Genomic DNA, 24,900 nt, shown 5'->3' on the forward strand with positions numbered 1-24,900 from the left:
AAAGTATGATAGAAGGAATGATGTCCAAATAATTGGGTATACAAATTCCGACTGGGGAGGCACTGAGCAAGATGGAAGGAGCACTACAGGGGGATGTTTTAGTTTGGGATCCTCCATGGTCTCATGGATGAGAAGAAAGCAAGATACCGTTACTTTGAGTAGCGCTGAGGCTAAGTATATTACAACATGTGAAGTAAGCAGAGAAGCGGTCTGGTTAAGGAAGTTGTTATCTGACCTATTTGCTGGACCCATGGACCCTACAGTGATACATTGTGATAACAACAATTGTATACGATTGTCTGAAGACCCAGTATTTCATGGAAAGACAAAGCATATCAACAACAAGTATCACTATATTCAGAATCTAGTACAAGATGGTGTATTGCAACTATAGTGTATCTCCACTGATGAACGGGTAGCTGACATATTGATAAAATCTCTTCCTAATAAGAAGCTTGTGTATTGGAGAGAAAAACTCGGTTTAGTTGATATATCCTCCCTAGTTGAGAGGGAGAGATAGGCACAACATTCTTGTCTTCACTTGGGAAGACAAAATGGAGGATTGGATAAACATTTGGCATCCGATACTCTCTGAGGATGTGATAGGGCATCCAAGATGAGAGCAGTTATGGAGCGATATTCTTTGAGCACTGGCTATCAAAGAAAAGAATAGTCCAAAGAAGGTCATACTCTCTGAACACCCGGTGGAGTATGTACCTTGAGAGACAATAATGATGGTATCTATAAATCATTGGTCTTGCCAGCCTTGTGCTCTGATCTTGTGGAGAGATAGAGTTGTTAGTCAAGGCCTTGTTATGTGACAATGTTGGTTGATATGATGCTATTACAGATAGGTTACCAATCTGAATCTTCTTATGAGATCTCTTCAGATTGAAAATGTCCATGAAACATATACAAATACCTCCTTAATTAAGAGGGAGCGTTGAAAAATGTGTAACTAGGTTCGGTCTTCATATAGACGAAATGTACTTTTGATTCTTGTAAAGTGTAGAATGAAAGAAAAATTATTGTTATTATTTTGGAGCATAGGTTTCATGCTCAAGGTCTTTTATTTTATAGGTCAAGAAGTCAAAAGAGTCATTGTCATAAGTTGAAGATCCCATCGGCACATTATAACTTGTAAAGAAAATTAGTTTTGTCTTAAAAAGTGTCTAGATACCCTCCAAGACCAAGTCGTCCTGGCAGCTGGCAAGTTGGCCTAAAAGGAAGAGCCACATCCACCTTGAAGAGCCTATATATAGGAAGGAACTCGTCCTCCTTGAGACACATTCACTCATCTCTCTTTCCAGTGAAGAAGAAGCAAGAAGAAGGTAGCAAAGAAGGAAGAGGACAAAGAATATCTTTGTTTGAGTTATTTCTCTCTCTCACACGTGTTAAGGAGAACTAGGGTTTGTGCAGCAAGACCTAGGGTTTCTATCTTCAAGTTTGATCTTGGAGAAAAGGAGATAAGTAGGTCAAGCAAAGGTCACCAAGGGTAATCCTCATACTCCTAAAGTACAAAGGTCAAAGGAGGGCTCAGAAGGCAAATCGAAGCTCACATGTGTGGCAGCAACAATTGTTTGGGGGCCAAAATTTTAGATCTGTAGTGGAAGCCGAAATCTCTGTAGGAGGTCAAAGAAGTGCTACTAGAAGAAATTTGACTGGGTTTGACAAGATCAAGGTTAGCACATCATTCGGAGAGGTTGGTCTTGGTCTTGGAGGGTTCTGAAGTCAGTCTTAAAGTCTTGGAATTCGTCAATTGAAGAATCTATAAGGAAGATAAGGGATTTGCGGGTTTTCCTCTCAAGTGGAGAGGTTTTGGCCCTGGCTTGCAGCCTATATTCTGTGTTCTTGTTCTTCTTGTTTTCGTAGTTGTTTGATGATACACACATATAATAATAAATAACAAAGATAATAAGTAAAAACTTAAAAGGCATCACAAGCAGTTATCAAGTAAAGACAAATCTCTATAATCATTTCCCGTTAGATTTATCAACATCCCAATGTGGACCAAGATTGTTTTAAAGAACATGACTTATGCATCTTGCCCATTAACGAGCTATTTAGAGGGCATTAAAATGAAAATCTTATTAAACCAGTCAACTACCACAAATAAATTGTCAAGTCCCTTTCTAGTTCTTGGCAAAATACCCACAAAATCCATGTGGATGCTCTCCCATGGTCTAGTAGATACATCTAAGGAAAGGTATAACCTTTACTTCCTAATATTAGGTTGGCTAGTACAACAAAGTATGCATCCTCTAATAAACCAAGCTACACCTTCTCACATTAAAGACCTAAGTTGCAGGAAACGTGGCCCTAGGGGGCGTTTCGCCAGGGGAAACAAAACGAAACGTGTTTCCCCGTACCGTACGGCCTGGAAACGCGTTTCTGGCCGTACAGCCACGTTTCCCGAAACGGAAACGTGGCCGTACGGCCGAAAACGCATTTCCAGGCCGTACAGGCCACGTTTCCCCCAAAAAAACATTTGTTTTTTAATTTTAATTTTTTCTAATGTAGATCTCTTACATTTGTTTGCCCTAGTGTTGATATGTAGTTCATGGTAATGTTATTCTCCTTTATTTTTCATTTTCATCCTTTTACTTAAATTTTTAACATTACCATGAAATGACTCAGGATGTTTGAGAGTGGTTTCGCCGTCATTGGATTTCATATGGAGAAAGTAGAATTTTAGATCTTACTCAAAATCCAGCAGACTTATCTGTTTTTCAGGATTTCAGGATTGGGGGGATTTCAATGTTTCCATTGGATTTTATCATGTACTAGGGTATGGAACTTGTATTTAATCGAGAGAACAAAGCCCTCTATGCAGGGGAGACTCCCAATAATCAAGAGAATGTAGGGTACTAGGGTATGAAACTTGTATTTAATCAAGAGCACTAAGGTCATTCGACTATGTAGGAGGAGACTCCCAATCAACCACGAGACAAAAAATTAGAAATTTCTCGTGGCTGATTTTGGATATTTCTATTTTCATTATGTGATTATTCATGAGTAAATGTGATGTAAATTTAGATACTTATAGTCTATGCATTGACAATTGACAATTTTATCATAATGTAATAAATTAGAATGTATCATATATGCTTTATGATTGCACATATTTCTTAAATTCCTAATATATATATATATATATATATATATATATATATATATTCGTGTTTCCCCGTTTCCAAAATTTGGGGAGGTCGCGTTTCGTATCGCTTCCCGTTTCGGAAACTCGTACCCGTTTCCCCGTTTCGTGCAACCTTGTTAAAGACCAATACACATACTTCCATAAGTTGGCCACAATTATCCCAACACTAAAATGTCTCACAACTTTAGAGGTGTGAACCTCTCTAATAAGTTGCGATCTTTCTCCTTTAGGAACACAAAGCGTATCTAACTTCTGCAAGAACCCATCCTAGAGATGATAGTCAACCTTGATATCACATTCTTATACATGAACTTGACCTTGTAGATGCTGAAACACATCCTTGAATTCCTCATCTTTTGTGTATTCATCTTTGCATGTATCATGAGTGAAAGTATCCATGCACATAAGAGTACCCAAAGTTATGATCTTGTCTATCAACAACCTTGAAAGCATGTTTGCCAACTTATTAGTACTATCCTTATTATATTTCATGATAAGATGAAATTACTAAAAATCCCATGCATTGTAGTGTGTTATTTGTTGAAGCGTACTCTAGGCCTGCAAATATCTAGTGACTAATGATTGATGTGGATGATCATTTCCTTGCCCGTAAAATAGTGCTTCCATTTCTTAACAACCTAAACCAAAGCATAACAATATTGCTCCCATAGCATATCTTCTTACAACCATATCCACTTCGAAGGACTTCTACAAATTGGGAAATGCAATAACTGGTGTTGGACAAATATTTCATCTCAACTATTCAAAAGTCTTTTGCCAATTCTTTCCTCAATTGAAGCTCTTATTGTTAGCTATTATGGCATGACGTGGTGCAATTATAGTTGAAAAGGATGCTATAAACTTCCAAAGGTACTATGTTACCACCGCAAGACTCCTAACTTTAGTGACATTGATAGAATTTGGTCACTTGATTGTGGCCTCCATCTTCACAGAATCAATCTTGAGTTCCCCTCCATCAATCACACACTCCAAGTACCCCAAGGACTACTAGGAAAATTTACACTTCTAAAGGTTTTCCAAAAAATGATGCTTTTTTGAGGTCTTTAACACCTGCGTGAGATGTGAGATATGCTTTTCCCAAGTACATATCATCTAAGTACACTTTTAAAAATGTATATATAAAAAGGCACAATACATCATCCATCAAACACATAAATTTCATTGGTGCATTACATAGACCAATATGCATTAACAAACATTCATATAAGAATTGCCTCACCTTGAAGACGATCTTCTAGGTGTCTTCTTCTTTTACCCATACCTGGTGATATCCCAATTTGAGATCCAACTTGGTGAAGAGCTTGGCATGCTACAAATGAGCTAGCAAGTCGTCAATCTTAGGCAGATGGTATCAATTCTTGAGGGTGATCTTATTTAGAGATTTGTATTTGATACACATACTCCATGGCCCGTCTTTCTTAGGCACTATGATGATAGGTGACCTACAAGTAGAGGCACTTGCTCGAATTATCCCCCACTCCAACAATTTTTGCAACTATTTCTTTACTTCATCTATTTCCAATATGCACTATTTGTACTACCCTATGTTTGGAAATCGGGTGTTAGGAAACAATTATAACTCGTTCTCCACTTCCATCTTAGGTGGTAACCTTTAGGCTCTTAAAGCACTTCTCTCCTCGAACTAGTGTGTTTTCTCCTTTGAACATTCCTCCAAGGAAGTCTTTACTTTGACCCCATTTACATCCTTGTTGATTTTGTCTTGAAAAGATCAATACAAAACAAACTTCCCACTTAAGTTGGCTAGTTTCTTAATTTGGTTGGATTTCACTTTTTGTACAATGACGACTAAGGACTTCCCAACCTTGATCAAGTAATTTTGGTTTTCTTTATTCACTACAAGTGCATCCCTCATGTACATGTAGGGGCTTCCAAACACTACATGACACACAATAAGTTTTATCACATCTACCTTTATTTCATGTGGTTTGCATTATAATATATTTAATCTTACATTTCTTAATGGGCTTGAGCTTTGCGTCCTTCTTTACCCAACCCAATGAGTATGGGCAAGGACGTCATTAAATTCTAATCCAAGATTTCTAACCTTATCCTTTGTTATGAGGTTGGCCTATGAAATAGAAACGAATAAAGAATCCACCTTTGTTTTCTTGACCAAGATCCTCATATTGAAGAGTCAAGTCGTCTCATTCTCTTCCTTGGGATGTGGAAAACATAGGATCAAATCTTTTAGCATTGTAGTGTAAACAATATTTTTATCTATGTCTAAACTATGCTCTACCTAGTTGCCTACATCCACTACTAGCACGTTATTCTTCTTGGCTTCCTTCTTGCAAATATTTGGATTCAGCTTTGGATGCAACTTCCAACACTTATCTTTGGTATGACAATCAATATTTCAATGGTTGCAGTGGTTCCATGTTTCCTTGCACTAGTATGTAGCGACTACTATCTTCTTATTCTTTCCTTTTCACTTCTTCTTTCCCTCCTTCGAAATTCTTTGGTGATCTTTCTATTTGGAACCATTTGATTGTCCTTTCTTCATGTCTAGTTCCAAGTATTGTGCTAGGACACAAGCCTCATCAACAATCCTAGGTTTAAATAGCGTCACTTTCCTCCTTAAATGACTATGCAAGCCATCTAGATACTAAAGGAGTACATTCAGGTTCTTGGCAGATATTCCCAACATACATTAGGGGAATTTTGAGGTAAATATTTTTGGAGGGAAAAGAAGAAAAATACTTTTTTAATTTCGTTTTTGGCTTATCTCCTTACAAGTTTAATGAATTAAATTCTACATCCAACAAGTACCCACTCTACATAGTTCTGAGTAGACCTGCATCGAAAAAAATTGAGAATACATGAAAAGAGTGCATTGAGCAAGCTTTTTTCATGTATTCTATTTTTTTCCGATATAGGTCTACTCTTAAGTATGCAAAGTGGGTACTCGTTGGATGTGGAATTTAACTATGCATCCAACGAGTGTCTACACTTGACATTTGAGTAATAAGGAGATAAGTCAAAAATACATTAAAAAGTAGTTTCTTTTATTTTTCTTTAAAAATTCATAAATTTATTCTATTATTTTATGAGGCTCATTTTAGACCTCAAAATTCCCTTAATGATGGCTTGTTTTATGAACTCGGTGTTGTATTTGTCTACATTTTACCCTGGCTTTTGTCAAAAGTAATTCCAATGGATCCATTGGTCTTATTTGTACTCAATACAATAGAAGTAGGACTTAACACGGGTTTTAAACACATGCCACTAGTTACTATGGGATTACCCTCCATCCTAAGCATCTTCGGGTGCTTTCACCAAATTTGGGAATCACCCCCAAACTTCAATCAGGAAAATGATATATTTTACTCCAATCCCATGTTATGAACATTGAAACAAACTTCTAATTATTGCAGTCATTAATTCAACTTAACAGCTTGATAGGGTTTGATGTCCACTTCTACTTCCACTTTGAGTAGGCATTGGGAAGAGGTGATGCTAGAACTTGGTCTCTCTTTCTCTATCTCTTATTTCAACTCCTTTTTTGGGTCTTATTTCTCTCCAAATTCCCCAAATAAGACGGCTTCCAAGTTAGAGCTACCAAACTCCCTGAAATGTCAAACTTGCTCTATATAGTTGCCATGAGAATTGTCATGTTATAAGAGATGTCAACGACTTGTAATTCTAGTTTTGAATCTCTCCATTGAGCCATCCCTTGGATTCTTACTTGTAGTCATTTTCCATGGATAGGGTTTGAAACTTCTTTCTTTAAGACAATTTCTGGATCCTATAATTTCCCACAAAAACCCCAAAGAAAACTTCTCTAACACAAATATGAGTTGTAAATTGTTATGGATATTCCATTAGAACAATTCGTCACAACAACTCTTACAAGTTTCTACAAACTCTGTGTTATGTGGTTTTTTACTTTAGATTAAGATTTAATATTAGCAGCTTAACCCTCAAAATATTGAAATAAATTGAGACTAAAATAAAAGAAGCTAAGATAAATACCACGCCATCCATAAAGTGAACAAAAGATGTACAATGGGAAACCCAATACAAAACATAACCAAAAGGTGAGGACTATGCTTTGTTCTTTGCTTCTTAGATTTGAAATGCAAATATAAAGAAATTTGAACTCACAATGGAGTCACCATTGACATTATGGCCTATATGGCTAATACAAGGTCATCTACTTTATTTTGCTCCAATATCACATTCCCTTGTTTTTTCTCAACTATGGAACAATGAATTAATACAACAAGAATGGAACCCCTTCCTTTCAAAGTGGTTCAATGTTAACATGTCTTGATAGCCATCTAGGGTTAGGTTACAGCTTTTGCATAACTCAACTCGTAATTATGCCTGGGGTTTTACACCCTCTAGAGTCTTCTTGAAATTCCACGTGTGAATAATGGGAGCTAACATGGCATCCACTCAATTCCATGGGGATCAAAAGCATAGGTCAACATGTAAGAAGAATAACTTCCTCATACGAACTTTGATTGAGGTGATCTTGGAAAGTTCTCAAAGTGTAGAACAACGTCGAGAGGCTACAAACTATGTACACAAAATTTTGACTTAAAAAAGTGTATGTATTTCCATAAACAAGCATTGAAATTTTTTGAGCCCCAAACCACTGAAAAAACCAAACCCTGAAATGGACCCTACAAGCCAATAGTGTTGATGTTTTTGCAATATCGGGCAAACTTTCTCCCACCAGATCATGCTGATTTGACTAGGGAAGAATGATACATTCACCCATGGGGCCATGCTGATTTGGCTAGGGGTGAATGGCCCAAGGGATTATTTCTCCCATTAGCCTTAGTGTTCGACTTGAGGAGATTGGCCCAAGGTACTCACATTGCCTGCTCCGGGATGGAGTGGTTTACTTTTTAAGAGTGGGGTTGATTTATTTATTTAATGGGGTTTTTACCCACCAGTGGAATAAACAATTCTAGTCTAATGTTGAGTTGTAATGTAGACTCAACAAGTGAATGGATTCCTTGTAATGAGGGGTTTCTTACTGGGTCTCCACTCAACAATAGAGCTCTATATAAATAGACATGCATGTGAGAAGACACTCATCAACATAGCAAGATCATTCATATTTTCTAGTGGAGGAGAAATTTTAGCTAAGGAGAAATGTGTTCATCTTTCCTTCATGATTTTATCTCTCTCTTGAAGATTGCATGTGTGAAGAGAGAAGAGCTTTAATCGAATTTGACCAAGCCGCACATGTGAGGATTTGATCAAGTTGACCGATCCATATGTGTGAAGGGTTGACCGCAGGCCGCACGTGCGTAAGCTCGACCGCAGACCTGACTTGACTAGGATGCACATGCGAGTTTGAACACAAACTAGTTTGACCAAGCCGCATGTGAGAGTTTGACTGTAGACTAGTTTGACCAGCCAAACATTCGAGTTTGACTAAAGAATAAGGGTTTGATCGTAGATTTTTTAGTTGACTTTTGACTAGCTTGACCAATGTTGACGAACAATTGTTTGACCAAGTTTGACTAGTGATTTGACTTGTAATGTTGGCACATATTTCTAGACAAGTTTTTGATTTGTAAACCTTGCTAAAAAGACAATTTCTCCTCAAGAAAAGATTGTTGGGTTTTCTCCTATGTTACACGGGTACTGCTCCTAGCCATTGGAGAGCATGTATCCCACGGTCCCGCGCTCACGGGAACTTGGGAGCACGTACAAAACGCTCCAAAACCATCGAGAGCATCCGCGGGTACTTTGGAGTATTTCGGGAGTGTGACTAGTGCAGATTCAGACATTTCAAGTATGGTTTCGGTTGGGAACGTGGCTCGACTGCATTGTACAGGACTAGATCACTCACAAACTTGTGTAGGATGAAAAACATCTAGGATGATCTACCTCGCATAGTAGAAATCCATCATCTTATTTAAGTCTGAATAAGAGGGCCATGAAACAGAAAACCAACTTCCGAAATTAGCCACAGGAATTGTGGACTACGATGGCAAGAAAGGCACGTGCACAGTACTCGAAACTACCTCTGGTTGCTCCCCCTTTTGTTGGGTGCAATCACACAACTTCTTTTAACTCCTCACACCACAGTATTGCCAAAATAGAAATTCTCTCTTTTCTTTTCTTTTTCTCTGGATTTAATATGCCCACTGACAATGCTGGCATAAATTCTTCAATATTTCTTATGAAACGATGTATATACCAAGCTCCTTGAATTTATCAGTCCTTTAACGAGTTTTCCCCATAACTCATACACTACTAAATAGATATATGGCGCCTTTTCTTCTGTGTGCGGCAAATGGAAACAGATATATGGTGCCTTTGCACAATGAGAATTCAATTTATAGCATTTTGTGGGTTGCATGTGAGATGGTGGGAAACTTCGAATACATTTTCAAAGTGCAAAAGAAAGGACATGTGTAGATTATTTCTTAAATTCGGCTAACGCTTTCTAATATGATTGGATTGTAATTTCATAGTTGAAGTGGTAAATAATTCTACACGAGAACCCTAACAGATTAGGTGTCTAACATTCCACCCTTAATCCGAAGGGGTGTATGTGATTTTAAGCAGAGCGATGGACAGCTACCAATGGCTAGCATAAGCCAAAGTTTTCCACTAAATGGTGGTTTAAGACTGACCACCAACTCTGGAACTCGACTTTAATGCTCACTAGTTCCTATGACGTTCCCAAATTTGGCTAGAAGTTTATATCTTCTGCTGATTGGAAGTGCTCACAAGTCGCGATTTGAAGATGACCACAAACTGATGGTGGTTTGAACATGACCGCAAAATGTGAAACTTAGCTCTAAGGCTCCACATTTCCTGAAACATTTCCTAATTTAACTGGAAGTTAATGTCTTCTACTAACTGAAGTGCTTGCAAATGGTGATTTGAAGACGATCACAAACAAATGTCGATTTGAAGATGACCACAAACTAAATCACACTCGTGGCTTTTCTCTAGCTACAACTTTGTCTCTAGCTTAGGCTTGAGGCTCTGGTTTTATCCATCGCTCAAGCTTGCCTGTACATGCTTGATTAATAGAGCTTCAAAACTAGAAGCATTATTGTCGATCGCTTATATCAATTCCCCCTAATCAAATACTAGGTGAGAAGATGAATATATTTCCACAATGCCCACATGGATGAAGATCAAAAACTATGATCCTCCATGAAGCCAACTTTATGAGGGTGTTATCTTCTATCGAGAATGCACCCACTGAAACATGTAATTTAATTAATAAACTTACAAAAATACTATTTGCAAGTTAACATTCTTTTGATTATGAATGAATATATGAGCAATGCCATTTTCCCCTAAGTCAAAAAACTATATTGGAGCCATGTCATTCTAATAAAACTGCTCAAGTTGGAAATGAAAGTCCATTTTCTTCTATTTGGGTCATACATCTTTGTTAATTTGAGGGAATGGAAACTACCCTCACATTCTCCCCCTATAAAACACAAACCAACTACATGCTATCCCATACACTTTACCATATTATCTTTATCCCATCCATGGATCAATAGAAGTATGATAATATTCCATTCAGCCCAACAAAGTATGACATAAGTATGGCAAGGCAACAATATAAAACCACATCTTATTTCTTCCTTCTCAATATGTACATTTACCCAGACTCATGATATCACTTAGCAATAATTGTGCATAGGGCATGCCTCTACTAATATCCTGTGAACTATGTTGAAACCAACCCGAATCCACTACTTTGACCATGTAGTCCCTCCCCTTTATATACGTTGCTACCTCTAGTAGCTTTAACATTGCTTTATTATCAACATCCAATTCCTCATTCCACACTAAGAAGATTACAGGCAATGAATGTTCTTGTTTCCATAAAATCCAAAAGTGATTGAGAATTGTTACCCACCAAAAGTGGGTGACCCCTAGGAGAAACTCTTCTCCTATTATTTCGTCCAACCAGCAGCTACAACCCCTGAGAGCCACCTTGTATCTGATGTGATGTGTCATTCGTATCTCAACTATCTGCATTAGTGATATGGCTCCTTGCCCATTTGTCAAGAGCAAATGTTGGAAGGTGGGATTCTGATCAAAAGGTACTTTATTCATTATGCAATCGAGTGCTTATGCTTGTTTGCATTTGTGAAATTTTCCTTAAATTGCAGCAACTGGAAATTTATTCTTCTAACTTATTAATTATGCAGTTTATTTGCTACGACAAACAATGAATAAATCACACTTCTTAACAAATAAAAACACTACGGAAAATAAAATGTTGGAATTGAGAAATATAGAGCACACACACAATAAAAATGACATTGTTATTTTTGGACAATTGCCCCTAGGAAAACCGGAGTGGCAAATGGGAATTTTATTATTACGAAGCAATGAAAATCTGAGTAAAATCTAGATGCCAAAACTTGGCAATCCTCAACAAGAATATTTGGCAAAATTATTCAGGGAATTTTCCTTCCTCCACTAGCGATCCCGGCATAACACCACTCAGAAAAACTAGCCGTCCAAAACCCCTGCGCAGGCCTCTGCACAAATGTTGTGCAACCTGTAACTCGCACTCTTGGAATCTACCTTTGAGTATGATGTCTTGCCTGTTGCTACTATTGAAAGTGATCCTCTGGCCCTTTGGAAAATTTACCTGGCCTCTGGAAGTTGAATCGACCTCCTGCTCAACTAAATCAATCTACCACTTTGAAGTTGCATGCGCAGCCTCTAGTGGAATAACTCGGCCTCTTGCTGCTACCTCTCCAGAACTGGAAAGCTTCCTTCAAATTCACTGTCTCTACCCCTCACTGACTCTACGTCCCCTCTGGCTCGAACTTTTCTCCCTCCTTGACCTCTGCACCTGGGTAGCTCAATCTGCCAAGGAAATTCCCTACTCTGGTCTCTCTTGCTCCAACCCCATCGACCTCCTCTTATAATCTCTCGTTGACTCACCAATGACCATGATTAAATCCTCATCAACGGCTAAGATCATCTCTAAGTCGATTAATTCCTGTTAATTAATCATTTTTCCTAAGTTAGACTTAGGAAATATTTAATTATTGACTAATTAACTTAATAAAGCCATCTCTAGGTGTTTTCACCTGAAACTTTTTTTGGGTTCTTGAGTTCTAGTGTTTCTTAGCCTCTCTAACCAAATTTGAGACTAGAACACCTGTTTGATGCTACCCAACCATCAAAAACTAACAGCGTTTGGGCATTTTGGCATGAATTATGGAGTGACTTGGAAGAAGAAGGGGTTTAGCCATGGTCTTGTTCCCTCACCTTAAATAGGGGGTTAATTTTCTATCCTAGTCCGATGGGACCACCCCTAGTGGCCTACCACTTTAGGAAGGGGCACTACTTGGGAATCCATGATCGAGATAGTGTGTTCCATTTATCCCTTTTCCATACTTATCACTCCCCTTCGTACATTAAGAGCCATTATTCCACCTCCCTTCTCCAAGTCCACCTGACCATGGGTCCATTGGGATTTAGCACATCCCCTCCCATTTTCCACATATCTGGGTCAAGCTTGGAAATGTTTCCCCGAGAAGTTGATGCAGCTAAAGGAAAAAGAAAAGAGCATATCATGGCCACAAGCAAGAAACAAAAGTAAGAAAATTATAAAATGCAAAGGATGGTCAGGACACTAACATTAGCACGTGGGCAAAAGCCAAGCATGAGCTCTACCCCTTATCATTATGGCCATCACTTGGTTCCTAGGGCCAATGTTGCCCTACCACATCATGGAAAGGAACCCTTGAATGTCCCAACCTTTGGTGGGCAATGAACTATCCCACCACTAAGGGGGTAACCATTGCTACACATCATTCAAAGCATGCTCTCATTTCCTAGAGCTTTAGGCAGTGATACAAGAAAAAACAAAAGGCAATAAGAGGGGTGGAAAAACAAGGGTCGGAGTAACTCATGCATCCACGATTTCTCCCTCCTCACATTTGTATGCCCAGAATGTGGAATTCCTCATCACTGCTACCCCTTAGCCAATGGCATTTGGCCCTGAGACCCCTTTCCCTCCGTTCCATCATTATTCACATGACACCTATCGATTGAAGGGAGGACTGAGAACATGTCACTTCCCTTTGTGGGTTGGAAATTCCTAATAGGGTCATTCATCAACCACTCCTACCTAGGGAGGTAACTCCATTACATGACTAAGGCCCTAATTTTGGAAGAGAAACCTTGTATGAAGTGTCACATTGCCCATTACTTGCAAGCTTGGTTCACTTAGATGCAAAACATGATTAAATGTTCCCGTTGATATGAGTTGTAGCATTGGATATTGTGTGTGATTAGAAGGCAGTTTCATTATGGACTGGGCAACTTAATTGCGGCCCAACTCCACCAGATGATCATATTGACGCCCACAGGTGTTGCGTTGACAACTATATGTTCCCAGACATTCACATAGCATCCCCTTTAGGTCCCCTACTAGTTTGAGCGGTAACAGGTCTCATGGGTCTCTTGGTGGTGTGAATGCTTGAACCTGCTCCAACATTGAGGGAAATGAAGATGGTGCTAGCCCTCCCATTTCTCAAGGTAGGAGACAAACCTCATATGGGCCCTAGATCAACTGCCTGACCCTGAGGTACTGCTAAGACGACTGAGGGCATGGTAGTCTAGGTGCATCATTCCATAACTGATATAGGGAAAAGTGAAGGAGCTATGTGGGTACTGAAGGTGCCCATGGATACAAATGATGCTCCACAATTGTCCAGAGTCCCATGGCTCTCAACACATCATCTATGGTTGTCAATATGCTCCTCTGATGGACATGGGCCCCAATTAAGTTTCCCATCCCATTATGAAACCATCTATCAATCAGTGTGCAAACATCCCAAACATACCGATTTTATCATGAAATCCTGATTTTTTGGCCTAGCCCAACAGTCACATATATTCATCCTCAACGTTTGCTATAAAGACATGATGCCTCATCCTCATTTGGACACACTCATCTTCACACATCTCTCTCTCCTCATCTAATTGGGTATGCATTTCTAGGCAATATCTCTCTCCACACGTGCGAAGGAAAGGAAGGACAATTTTATGTTTTAGCGTTGACCAGGTTTGACTGAATTTTTTAGAGGTTTTTGGGCTGCATTGACCATCTTTGACTGTGATTTTGGGTGAGCAATTTCGGTTTGGGCAGGCCACATTTCTGGGCACAAAAATCGAGGCAATCCGTTGATTGTTTGACCAGCATTGACTATCGTTAGGATTGACCGCAGGTTGACTGTTTGACCATACTTTGACTGGGTTGAATTTGACTGTTTTGAGGGTTTTTTTCATCTTGTTGTTTGGGGGCCGAAGTTGACCGAATTGTTGAGGGTCAAATCTGCCCTATTGACGAGCACTAACTTTTCTAGTTAGGGCTCTTTTCCTGCTGTCATAAATTATCAAATTTGTAAATTGTACTATTTCTCTCTCTGTTGAACTATTGAAGACTAAAAGAAGAATTGATCACGGGTTTCCCCACATTGGGGTTTATACTTGGCTTGTGCCACATCTTCCTCTTGTCTTGGCTTGTCTTCTACTGTTTATGTTTATGTTCTATATGCATTTTACTATCGTGTTGATGTGATTGCTAAACTAAATATAGATATTGGGCTAATAAATAAATTGAAGTAAAATTGCTCTAAAGCATAGAACATACGATTGTTGCTTAAAATTAACAAAAAATGGATTGGTCTTTGTGATGCTCCAAGGTATGCCAATCCAAAAAAGACACCTCACCAAACACATTTGGCTTCTTAATTCTTTTTTTCAACCACTAAATAGATGGAAAGTTGTGCCCCATGTTCAGTTCTAGGAAGTTGGAACAAAGAACGGTCAAGCCCTCACAAAAGGTGAATCCATCGAGTCCCTCCCATTGCCCTAAGTCCTAAATTTTCTTGTGATTCTTGAGGATCTAGCCACTTCATCAGCGACAAGTTCAACTTTGGTAGCAGCTACCTCTTCCCTCTTTTTATTCTTTTCATAGCTAGCATCATGGGCACCTAACGTAGTCTCTAGGTTTGATGCACCACAAATCCCAACATCATGCCCTAGGAATTTTTTTAAAGCAGTGCTTCTACCAGCCAATCCCTTGTCATTTGCTGGCTACATAGTTTACAAGGGCATTTTTTTGTCAATTAATCCCATCTTAAGATTCACCACAATGCCAAAATGAGTTCAAAGGTTTCAGCATATTGGCAAGGCAATACTTAACTTCCAACTCCAAACCTAGGGAAAAAGAAAATGAACATCAAAAACTGTTGGAAAAAAAGAGTTTTCTGGTAAAAAACAGACCTCTAGATTGTTCTATAAGCCATGAAAAAGGATGATAAGAGGCAGTGTTTATAGACACTGCTGGAAAGGGGAAAAATAACTTGCTACTTAAAAAGAAACAAACATCTATATTTTTCTTTGATCCATGAAAAATGATAATAAGAGGCAAGCAAATATGGATTTTGAAAACCCTACATAAAGCCAGAAAAAAGCTAGTTAATAGGGTGGAATTTGAAGAAATACCTGGGATCTGAGAATATTAACACCTTAGACACATAGGTCTTGATCTCTGCTCCAATAAAAAAAAACCTTTGATGGTAATGAAGACAATGGTTTGTGCTAGTTTTTAGTAGCATCGGAAGTGCTCTAGCCTTGAAAATTGGTGGAGAGGCTAAGGCACATGAGTTCTAAAGAACCCAGAAACCGTTCGGTGAAATTCCACCCAAATTGTATTTTATTAAAATAATTAATATTTTTAATGGGGTTCCTAAGTCTAAACTTGGGGAAATTAAAATATCAATGGGTATTAATCAAAATATGGGTGAGAATGATCTAGAAGGCGGATCAAGTCATGTTTTAATCTTAGTCATTGATTAGAGACTTAATCTTGGCCGTTGAAGACTCGATAGGAAAAATATAAAATGGAGGCTTGGGGTTCATTTGGAAATACAGAGAGAGAGAGAGAGAATTGATCTAGAGTTCAGTTTCTAGGGCTAGGAAGTTGAGAATTCGAACTAAGTAATCATTCTGCAGCAAAGGGGCAGTGAGAATCCGAGAGGACTTTCCGAAGAACACTAACAGAGAGGCAGAGAGACCTTGCAAAGAGGCAATGCAGAAACCAAGAGAGTTGACATTGGGCCAGTCTCTGCCCACACAATCCTGACGTAGAGCCAAAAGGGCCAGCGCAGAGCAGAAAAGTTGCCTGTCACGCAAAATCAAGAACTGACAGGGACAGCCGGAACTGATGGGATCTGCGAAAACAACCGGGATAGCTAATGCAAGGACTACGCAAGGACAACACAGAAGTAGAAGAGGTTAGCCAACCTTGTGCGGATCAGCCGAAATTCCACAGGTGAAGTGAGGTAAAACTCACTCAGATTTTCTACCAATATTTTCTCTGTAAAAGATTTCTATATGAGCATCCTAGATTTGTGTTCAGATATTTCTCCTGCATAATAAATAAACCCTCAGAACTGCTACACCGGTTTCCCGCATTGGATTTTTCCGGGGACTATTGTGTCCAAAAATAAGTGTTTCCTATGTATCTTGTTCTTTGCTCTGTTTTTTGTTTCATGAGATCAAACATTTAATTAGTGTAGGTTGCAGAAGTAATTTGCTTTAGTATTCAGAAGAATAACTTGATGAAAGTAATTTAAAACCAAGTAGGTGAAGTAGATTCAGACTTGCTGCAATAGGGGTTCCTTCAAGTCTAGGAATTTTCACAGTTTGGCCCTCTAACACTGGTTGATAATGTTGGTAAGCCCCTTTCCTCTCATTCCCTGACAGCTGCAAAGAAAAATAACCCAAAAAATCCCCAATCGCCTATATAGAACTGAAAATTGCAATCGCCAATTTTTTCTGTCATGGCAAAAAAAGCACAAATTTTGTCGATATTTTCTAAAAACTGAGATTTCCGGCTTTTTTAAAAATCGTGATTTTTTGCTGGCAATTTTGCATTTAAAATTTCACGTCAAGATTTTTTGTGATGTTACCAAAAATCAGTGTTTTTTTCAACTATGATGCAAATCATTTGATTCATAAACTTAGAATATAATCTTCAAAGTTCATCTATCATGGAACTAGAAATTTTATCTCTCCTATAAACTTCATCAGGCCCCAAGTGGTATGAAAGAGGGCCCACTTCCTTAAATTAAAAGTTCGGTTGCTAATAACACTCATGGTGGATATTGCAAATAACTCTGATTACTTCATGCAAAAGTCTTAGATTTTGTATTTGTTTAAAGTTAAAAGAAATCATCATGTTTTGCACCTTGTACGGAATTCCATTAGGTGAGCAACAAGTTAATCACAAGCTAATTTCTAATAGGATAGATGCAGAAGAGAACTAATATTACATAACGGTACAAGTCCCTTGAACTATCATATAGCAGACTAACAGCATTAAAATCATAATTTTAATAGGAAGGAGAAAAAAAAAGGTCTTGAATCAACTGTTGAAGAGAAAAGAAGAAAATAGCACAATCTGTACAAGCTAAAGCAGTAGAGCAAAACCCTGGCAAGTATGTACAATGAAGTGAACCTAAAAGTAAAGGAGATTAAAGATTCCAAGGAAGAGTGAGGAAGATTACCCAAGAAACTTCATAGTTGAAAAAAAATTGCATGTAATGACAAAATTAGAAACACTAATTCATTTCATACAATTTTATTCAAACATCCACACAGATAATAATCCAAGCCAGAGATTCATAAATACCTGTACTAGATTAACCATAATGAATACATGTTGATATTTGTTGCAATGCAAGAATTAACAGGTATGCAATGAAAGCAACCCTATAAAAGAGTTCATTTTTGTGAAATGCAACAAACTTTGCGTCTACCTGATCCGCCAACCCTGTCCATAGGATCAACAGGTCCAGATCCACCAAGATATGTACTCGAAGAAGAGCTCGTGGAGAAAAAAATGGATTCTGAGCCAATGGAACAGATCCTATGGAAAATGAAACAGAACCTGAAATGTTGAAACAGATCCCCAAACTCCCTGTGTTTTTTTAACTCACCAATCCCCAAAAACTTTAATTTTTATCAAAAACTCCAAAAAAGCCTAAACGCCTATAGGCTAAAATCTTGAAGCCCATTCCTAGTCAAGGTCTGATCTACCCTTATGTCAAGATCTACTCTCAAAATCTGATCTATCAAGGTCTGCTCTCATGGTCTGCTGCATCAAGGTCTGCTCTTAAAATTCAATCTATCATTATTGTTAATGTCCACTGTGAAGGTTTGATCTATCAAGGTTTTCTCTTAAGGATTGATATCTAATTATGGTCAAGATCTTTTATCAAGGTCTGATCTATCCTTATGTGCTAAGCTGTTGCATACTTCACCGACACAATTATTTAGTCCTGCCATAGCCTTCAAGAAAACCATTTTATTCACTACTGGTATGCACATGTGGATGTGGCTCATAAAAATGATCTTATGACCTGCTTCCTGCTCATGCAGAAATGGTCTTCAAATTTATCAATTATCAATGACTGTTATTACATATAAAATTATTAGTTCTGCCACATGGATAGCTAATATTAATATGCATGAGAACACTCCTTTTTGGATATAACTTATTGCCATTCCTGAATGGTTTTGATTCTTAACTCTAATTTTTTAATTATAATAATGTATTTATATTTTCTGTACTTGGTGTTTCCCCACTGTATCTGGATCCCCGCTTCTCAAAAATATGGCAGATCCATATCTGTATCCTGTTAAGAACAAGCCAGAACCAACACTGGAGAAACACCACAAAAAGTTAAACTACACCAGACATTTAAATGGCATTTCACAAGCCTGATACAACCAACAGTTGGGGAATCTTAGAAAGGCATTACATGGGATACAAATGGCAGCAATTTGCAAAGCAGACAAATGATTACATATTTAATGTTAGCACTCATTTTTGTTCTTGGTCTCATTTGTAAGTTGAAATCGTTACGTTGAAGGTTTCATTACCATTTCCTCCAAATAAGGAAAGGGTTTGGATCTACTGTTTCTTGTAAGAGACAAAATTATATACTTTGATGGCTGGTATCTCTAACTCAGTGGTATTTTAAGGCCTATAAGACCAATAAAAAAGGCATTCATTCATTATCACCCTCTCTCTTCAAATTGGGTTTTTCATAACCCTCTCTCTTTCTCCTCAGAGCAAGCAATAAAACAACCATATGAATCCTTCAACATATTGTCCAAGTGGAGTGTTGAGAATTACACAATAATTGTGATAAACTTTGTTAATATGCCCTTGAAAGAAAATAAGTTATAACATTGCAGTCCATGGAAAGATTTCTAGCAATATATGATAAGCAAGGAAATTCTGGACTACTTGATATGGATGGCATCATGGCACTGGATAAAGAAGTTTACTTTCAAGAAAAATTAAGACTATTAGCTTACCCGAAGAATCTCCAACTCAGGACCCTGTAGAGCATCAAAGTAGCGTCCAGCAGGCAAAGATTCAATCTCATGCTCTCCTGGGTTAATTGCTTCACTATCTCTTTCTTGAGGCTTACCACGAAAGCGAGAAAGCTGATGTTCAAGCTTTCCAGATCTTGTCTTAAAATAGGCATAGTTTCTGTCCTTCACTTTGTTACCACCACCACTTCTATTATCAGGGGCATTAGGAATGTCTCCACTGGCCATTGCTTCAGCATATGAGTTTCCTGTGGGTATGGGTTGTGAAAATGACTTTGCTTGTTTCCGTGATTTTTTTCTAGCAAAGTTGAAGGATGTATTCAAAGAATTTTGTGCTATTGGCCCCTCTGGATCTTCACCAACTTTCTGAGGTTGAAAAGAGACCTTCTTTGCTTGCTCCATCTGAAATTTGGCAGGTGAAGATGGCATACTAATTGAAATTACATGAGAATGAAGAGGATTGCCTAGTATAGCAGGTGAACTTGGTTGCAATGGAGGATGGACAGTTTTAGACATGCTTTGGATTGCAGCTGCTTCATCAGAAATTCTCTGTAAATCAAACATAACATTATTAGTGCAGAATTACTAAAAATATGTTAAAAAATTGTAGTCTTCAAGAAAATTAAGCATAAGAAACATATTTGCAGGATTGCCTTACCAATGGAGAAGTTAATTCTAGAGGAGATTTCGATGTTTCCTTGGCAATTGCTTGCGAAGGGTTTTCAATGTCATAATCACAATTATCAAATACAGAAGTTGTTTCAGATGATATACGCTGCAGTAATAGGGGTAGATTTTCATGTGATGCTCTTCCAGATGAACTGGTGATTTCAGTTGACTCCATATTGATGTATACACGAGAATCTGTACAGATTCAACTTGTGTCATCTTAATTTGTGACATAATAATGAAAGGATTAATCACAAATGAAAATCTAGCATCAGTCATAACCACAACCTATGCTATATTTAACACAATAAATCTAGCATTGCTAGAAGACCACTGCATGGAAGCCTTAGCCCGATAATATCCTTGTTAAGAAAACTGTGAACGTATAAAACTATGTGAAACAACAGCACTCCACATTTTGTAAAATTAAAAAAACTAAATTTATGGCCAGATTTATTTGTAAATTTGTATTTAAAGAATATCCAAGGATCAAATCCCTACAACTGACTCTATAATACTGCAAGGAACAACAACACCCCCAAAATTTGGCAAATTTAAAATAGCAATAATATGGTTAGATTTATTTGCAAATTTTTTATTGAAACAGTAAAAAAATCCTGCAGCAAGTTCATTATTGAGTACACATAAAAAACATAAAAACACAGTTATGTCAAGGGTCTCCAAATGGGTTCCAAATTCAATGTAGGGTTCTATTGTTGCTGCCTTGCACACACACCTAAGTTAGTGAGAAAAGCCCTTAACCCCACAAGGTGTGGTTGGTGGCAAAATCAAGACATGGGGCTGTTACCTATTCCCAACTCTCTTTGTTTAAGCTCTCTCGTAGGCAAGCTAAGGTCCCTAAATGAAAAGCTAAGTGAAAATTGATGTGAGGTTTTGGAGAAGTTAAAGTCAATTGGATTATTTTAAGATTATGAGCAAGTTTCAACAAATATTATGAACAATATAAGACATGAAATAAAAGATGCTTTCAATAATCACCAACATATCAATGAAAGATAAGCTTGTAAACCAGTGCCTTCAGGATTGCTTCAAAATAATAAACACTTTGCTCAAAATGAAATGCTTTCAAAATATAATCATTCACGATTCTAAAGCATGTAAAGAAGCAATGTAAAATAACTTGCAATATGAAATAAGCTGAAACTTTACTTGCAAAAAAGGATATTGTACTTGCTCAACGAAATATTTCAAAATGATCAATTCAAGACATTTTCATCATGACAAGCATATAAATAAATTGCAAGTAAAACACCTTGAAAGTAAAGTAGGTTAAGATGAGACGCACTTAACTAAGGTTAGATGCCATTATCTTGATTAATTTTAGACTAAATGCCTATTCTAAGTGAGAGGTCTTTTTAAACTCTTGCCAACAGGTAAAAATTGGGGTGACTGTAAGGAAGAAGGGTTGAGGACACGAAGGTGTCATTAATGATACCCTTCCCCTCAGCCTTACAAGCCAGTGTGTGCCTTCATTCCTACAAGGGGACAAGCCACCTCCATAACTACAAGGTCACACACCTTTACCTTACTTCGTACCAGTTGGAACAATTCTCTAAGAAAAACTTTGCCCTATGATGTCTATCAACCAAGTTTATGCTTGGAAGTTAATTAAGTAGAGATGAAAACTAAACTAAAATGCCTAAATGAAATGCAAGTAGGTTTACTAGTGCTTGTAAAAGGAAATGCCTCAAGTAAATGGAAGAGATCACAATGATATAACTTGAAAAGTTTCTCTCAAAATTGTACAAGACCTATAAACATAAACTTCATAAGTAAATGAAATTGTAAATTGCTCCAAGTAAATGCCAATAAACAATAAACTTATAGCAATTGAAAATGAGATGAAGCTAAGAGTGAATGCTTGCTTGTAAAGTGTGCTTTGAAAATAAATGAGAAAAACCACAAATGAGCCTATAGTGAGGCAAATTGTAAAGAGAGCAAATGTTAAACAACTAAATTAAACTTGCTACACAAATTGAGATACTTGCATGTGAGAAACTAGTCGCTCTAAAATGTCAACTTGTACTTTCAAAGCAAAAATAAAATACAAAGCATCAAATGAAAACTTGTAGCAAAATCCAACTTAGAAAAGCAAAATGTGATAGTAAAGTGTTAATTTTAAAATATGCAAATGGAAAGATTGAAACGCAAAGTTAATCCACCCACACAAAATTCCTCCTAAATAAGGAGAAATGATGGTTTGGGTAAAAGTTAAAACCCAAGCTCCCACAAGAAAAATAAGCCTTTTATTAACTTGTTACAATGATGTAAAAGCCTCTTAGAGGGATGCCCAAAAGATGAAGGAGATTTGTACAAGATGAGATCTAGAAAAAGATAGAATATCCCCCCAAACTATGGTAACTGTAGTCTGTTACCGCTCAAACTAACAAGGAACCTAAAGGGAAAATGCTAGACTAAGGGCAACAAATGGAGACTTAGCCCACTGTCACCTCAGTTAAAGCTCCCTTCTATTTACGGACTTTCACTGATGGGAAGAGACCCAGTGTATTCTGGAGTCGTCGATGAGGGATAAAACAATGAATGGATATGAGTGACCCAAATAATCCCTTTCCCAAAAGAGCTTGAAGGATGGAGCTTGCTAGCTTTCTAAGCAAGGTACAATGTATTCTAGGGAAAGGAAAGGAGGATTCAAGGGTTAGGTTTATGGGATATGTCTTATTAAGGAACTTCTTAATCCCTAAAATCCTTTTTGTAATCGATATCCAAGATGGTTCTTGAAGGATTGTCTTTTCAAAGGAGTGGGACCACACGGGACCAAGTGGACCTGATCTAGGATAGGGGGAATGAGGAAAGAAACCAATGATGTTCTTACCCCAGACAAGGTGGCGATGCTAAGGCAAAGTTTGAGCCCAAAGCTAGGGCTTGGATTTTTTTCTGAACTCCACCATCAGAATGGCTTCAAAATTGGAGGAGACCTTGAGGAAACACCAACACAAGAGACCCTAGGAGATCGAACTTTTTGGAGGGCTAGCGTGTTGGGAAATTGATGCCCTAGGTGCCCCAACTTGGCTAGACTTGGAAGAAGGTGAAAGAATGTGATTTTTGGTGACCACCTTTTGGTAGATCAATGTCTTAGTCTTTGAGAGAATGGAGTCTGTTGTCGCACATAGTGTCTAAACACCGCAACAACGCTCAGATCGGGGGATGTCACCCTGATCCCCGATCTCGCCGTTTAAGCTCTATCCCTACAGCAAACTAAGGGGGGTAGACCCTATGGGATGAAGAAGAACCAGCTGGGAATCAACTGGCTCGGGAGACACAACGAGGCAATCAAATACTTGATTAAGGCTTAGCAATACTTAAGATTGATTAGAGTTTAAATGATTAATACCAGTGCCTTATGGAGTTAATGATCTTGTTAGATGAAATGAAAATCAAGTAATTGGTTTGCTTGCTGTTGCTTAGGAAACAAAGATATAATTCCACGATAAACTTCTTTAACAATCGCTTGAAAATATTTGTAAAATAACTAACATGCAATGAGCATTAAATAATCCAAGCAATGATTAATTTCACCAGATGCAAGATATTCAAAAGATGCACAAAATTCTAGCAATTAAATTTCAAAAGATCAAATACTTTAAATAACCACGAAATTTAGAAGCTAATGCTTCATCACTTTTAACCCCAAAACTAAAAGATGTATGCTTAGAGAACCAAATCCAGAAAAATTTCACAACCCTCAATAGTTAATCTTCAAATATAAGAGTTCAAGCACATTTAACTATGACGAATACCACAAAAAATTTCTGTCAAATTTAACCTTAGCACAAAAAAAAAGACACCAAAATTTAAATTTGACAATTCCTTAGGTGAATTTCTCGATATGTTTTAGTAAGACTAAATATCATTGAAATAAATCAAAAAAGATTTAAGAATTATTATTATTTTTTTTTAAGCCCCAAAAATGAAATCAATATATATATATATATATATATATATATATTTTAAGGGGGTTTTTATGATTTTAATAAAACAATGAAAAATATAATCAAAACAAAACAAAATCGAACTATTGAAATAAAAAAAATAAGACATGAGTCGAATGAAAAGTCGGACTTAACCTTTTAAAAAAAATGAAAATCGAAATTTTAAATGATCTATCAAAACCCTAAACTAAGTGGCATACATAAATATAAACAAAAAGAGAGATGGAAGTCGATCTGTTGTATGTTTGCAAGTTCAATGAGCACGCAGAGAAAAGCGTGGAGCAGCTCAGGGCTTCGATGAGCAGGAGATTGCGTGAGGGTCTTAGCAGCGTTAAGGGAATGACAAATTGGGATTATGCGTGTGGGTCTGGCAGCTATGGAAAGAAAACCGTGGAGAATGAGAGCTATGCGTGAGGGTTTAGCAGGAATGAATAAAAGCGATGAGGAGATAGTGTGCAAGTTTTTGAAAGAGTTGGAGCGATGGGTAATGGCAGGGCAGCGATTCCCTTGCAGTTGGATGCTGGGCAGCGAGGAGTTGTGTGAAGGTAGCGTGGAGAACAATGAATGTTGCAGATAGGCAGCGCGCAGGTGGAGGAGTTAGCAGTGTGATAAGGGTTTCGATGTCTTTGAGTTTGCTTGTGCAGGTAGACGCAGAGCAGCAACGATGAAAGGGAGTTGCGA

General features: G+C 37.7%; 1 protein-coding gene across 4 annotated transcripts in view; it reads right to left on the reverse strand.

Moving 5' to 3' along the window:
• Window positions 1-24,900, reverse strand: part of LOC149160104 (S-type anion channel SLAH2-like) — a 208,592-nt gene that overhangs the window by 41,094 nt on the left and 142,598 nt on the right. For all 4 annotated transcript variants that reach the window (XM_089436608.1, XM_089436609.1, XM_089436610.1 and 1 more), the window contains 2 exons: window positions 20,238-20,443; window positions 19,562-20,128 (listed from right to left, as the gene is read on the reverse strand). In XM_089436608.1, the coding sequence (XP_089292734.1) occupies window positions 19,562-20,128; window positions 20,238-20,423 (753 nt within the window). In that variant the 5' untranslated portion in view covers window positions 20,424-20,443. The remainder of the gene's footprint in view (window positions 1-19,561; window positions 20,129-20,237; window positions 20,444-24,900) is intronic.

This window comes from Pinus tabuliformis, chromosome 5_2, assembly GCF_031772625.1.
Source record: "Pinus tabuliformis cultivar Carrire ecotype Pingquan chromosome 5_2, CPIR1, whole genome shotgun sequence".
In the NCBI taxonomy this organism is placed as follows: Eukaryota; Viridiplantae; Streptophyta; class Pinopsida; order Pinales; family Pinaceae; genus Pinus; species Pinus tabuliformis.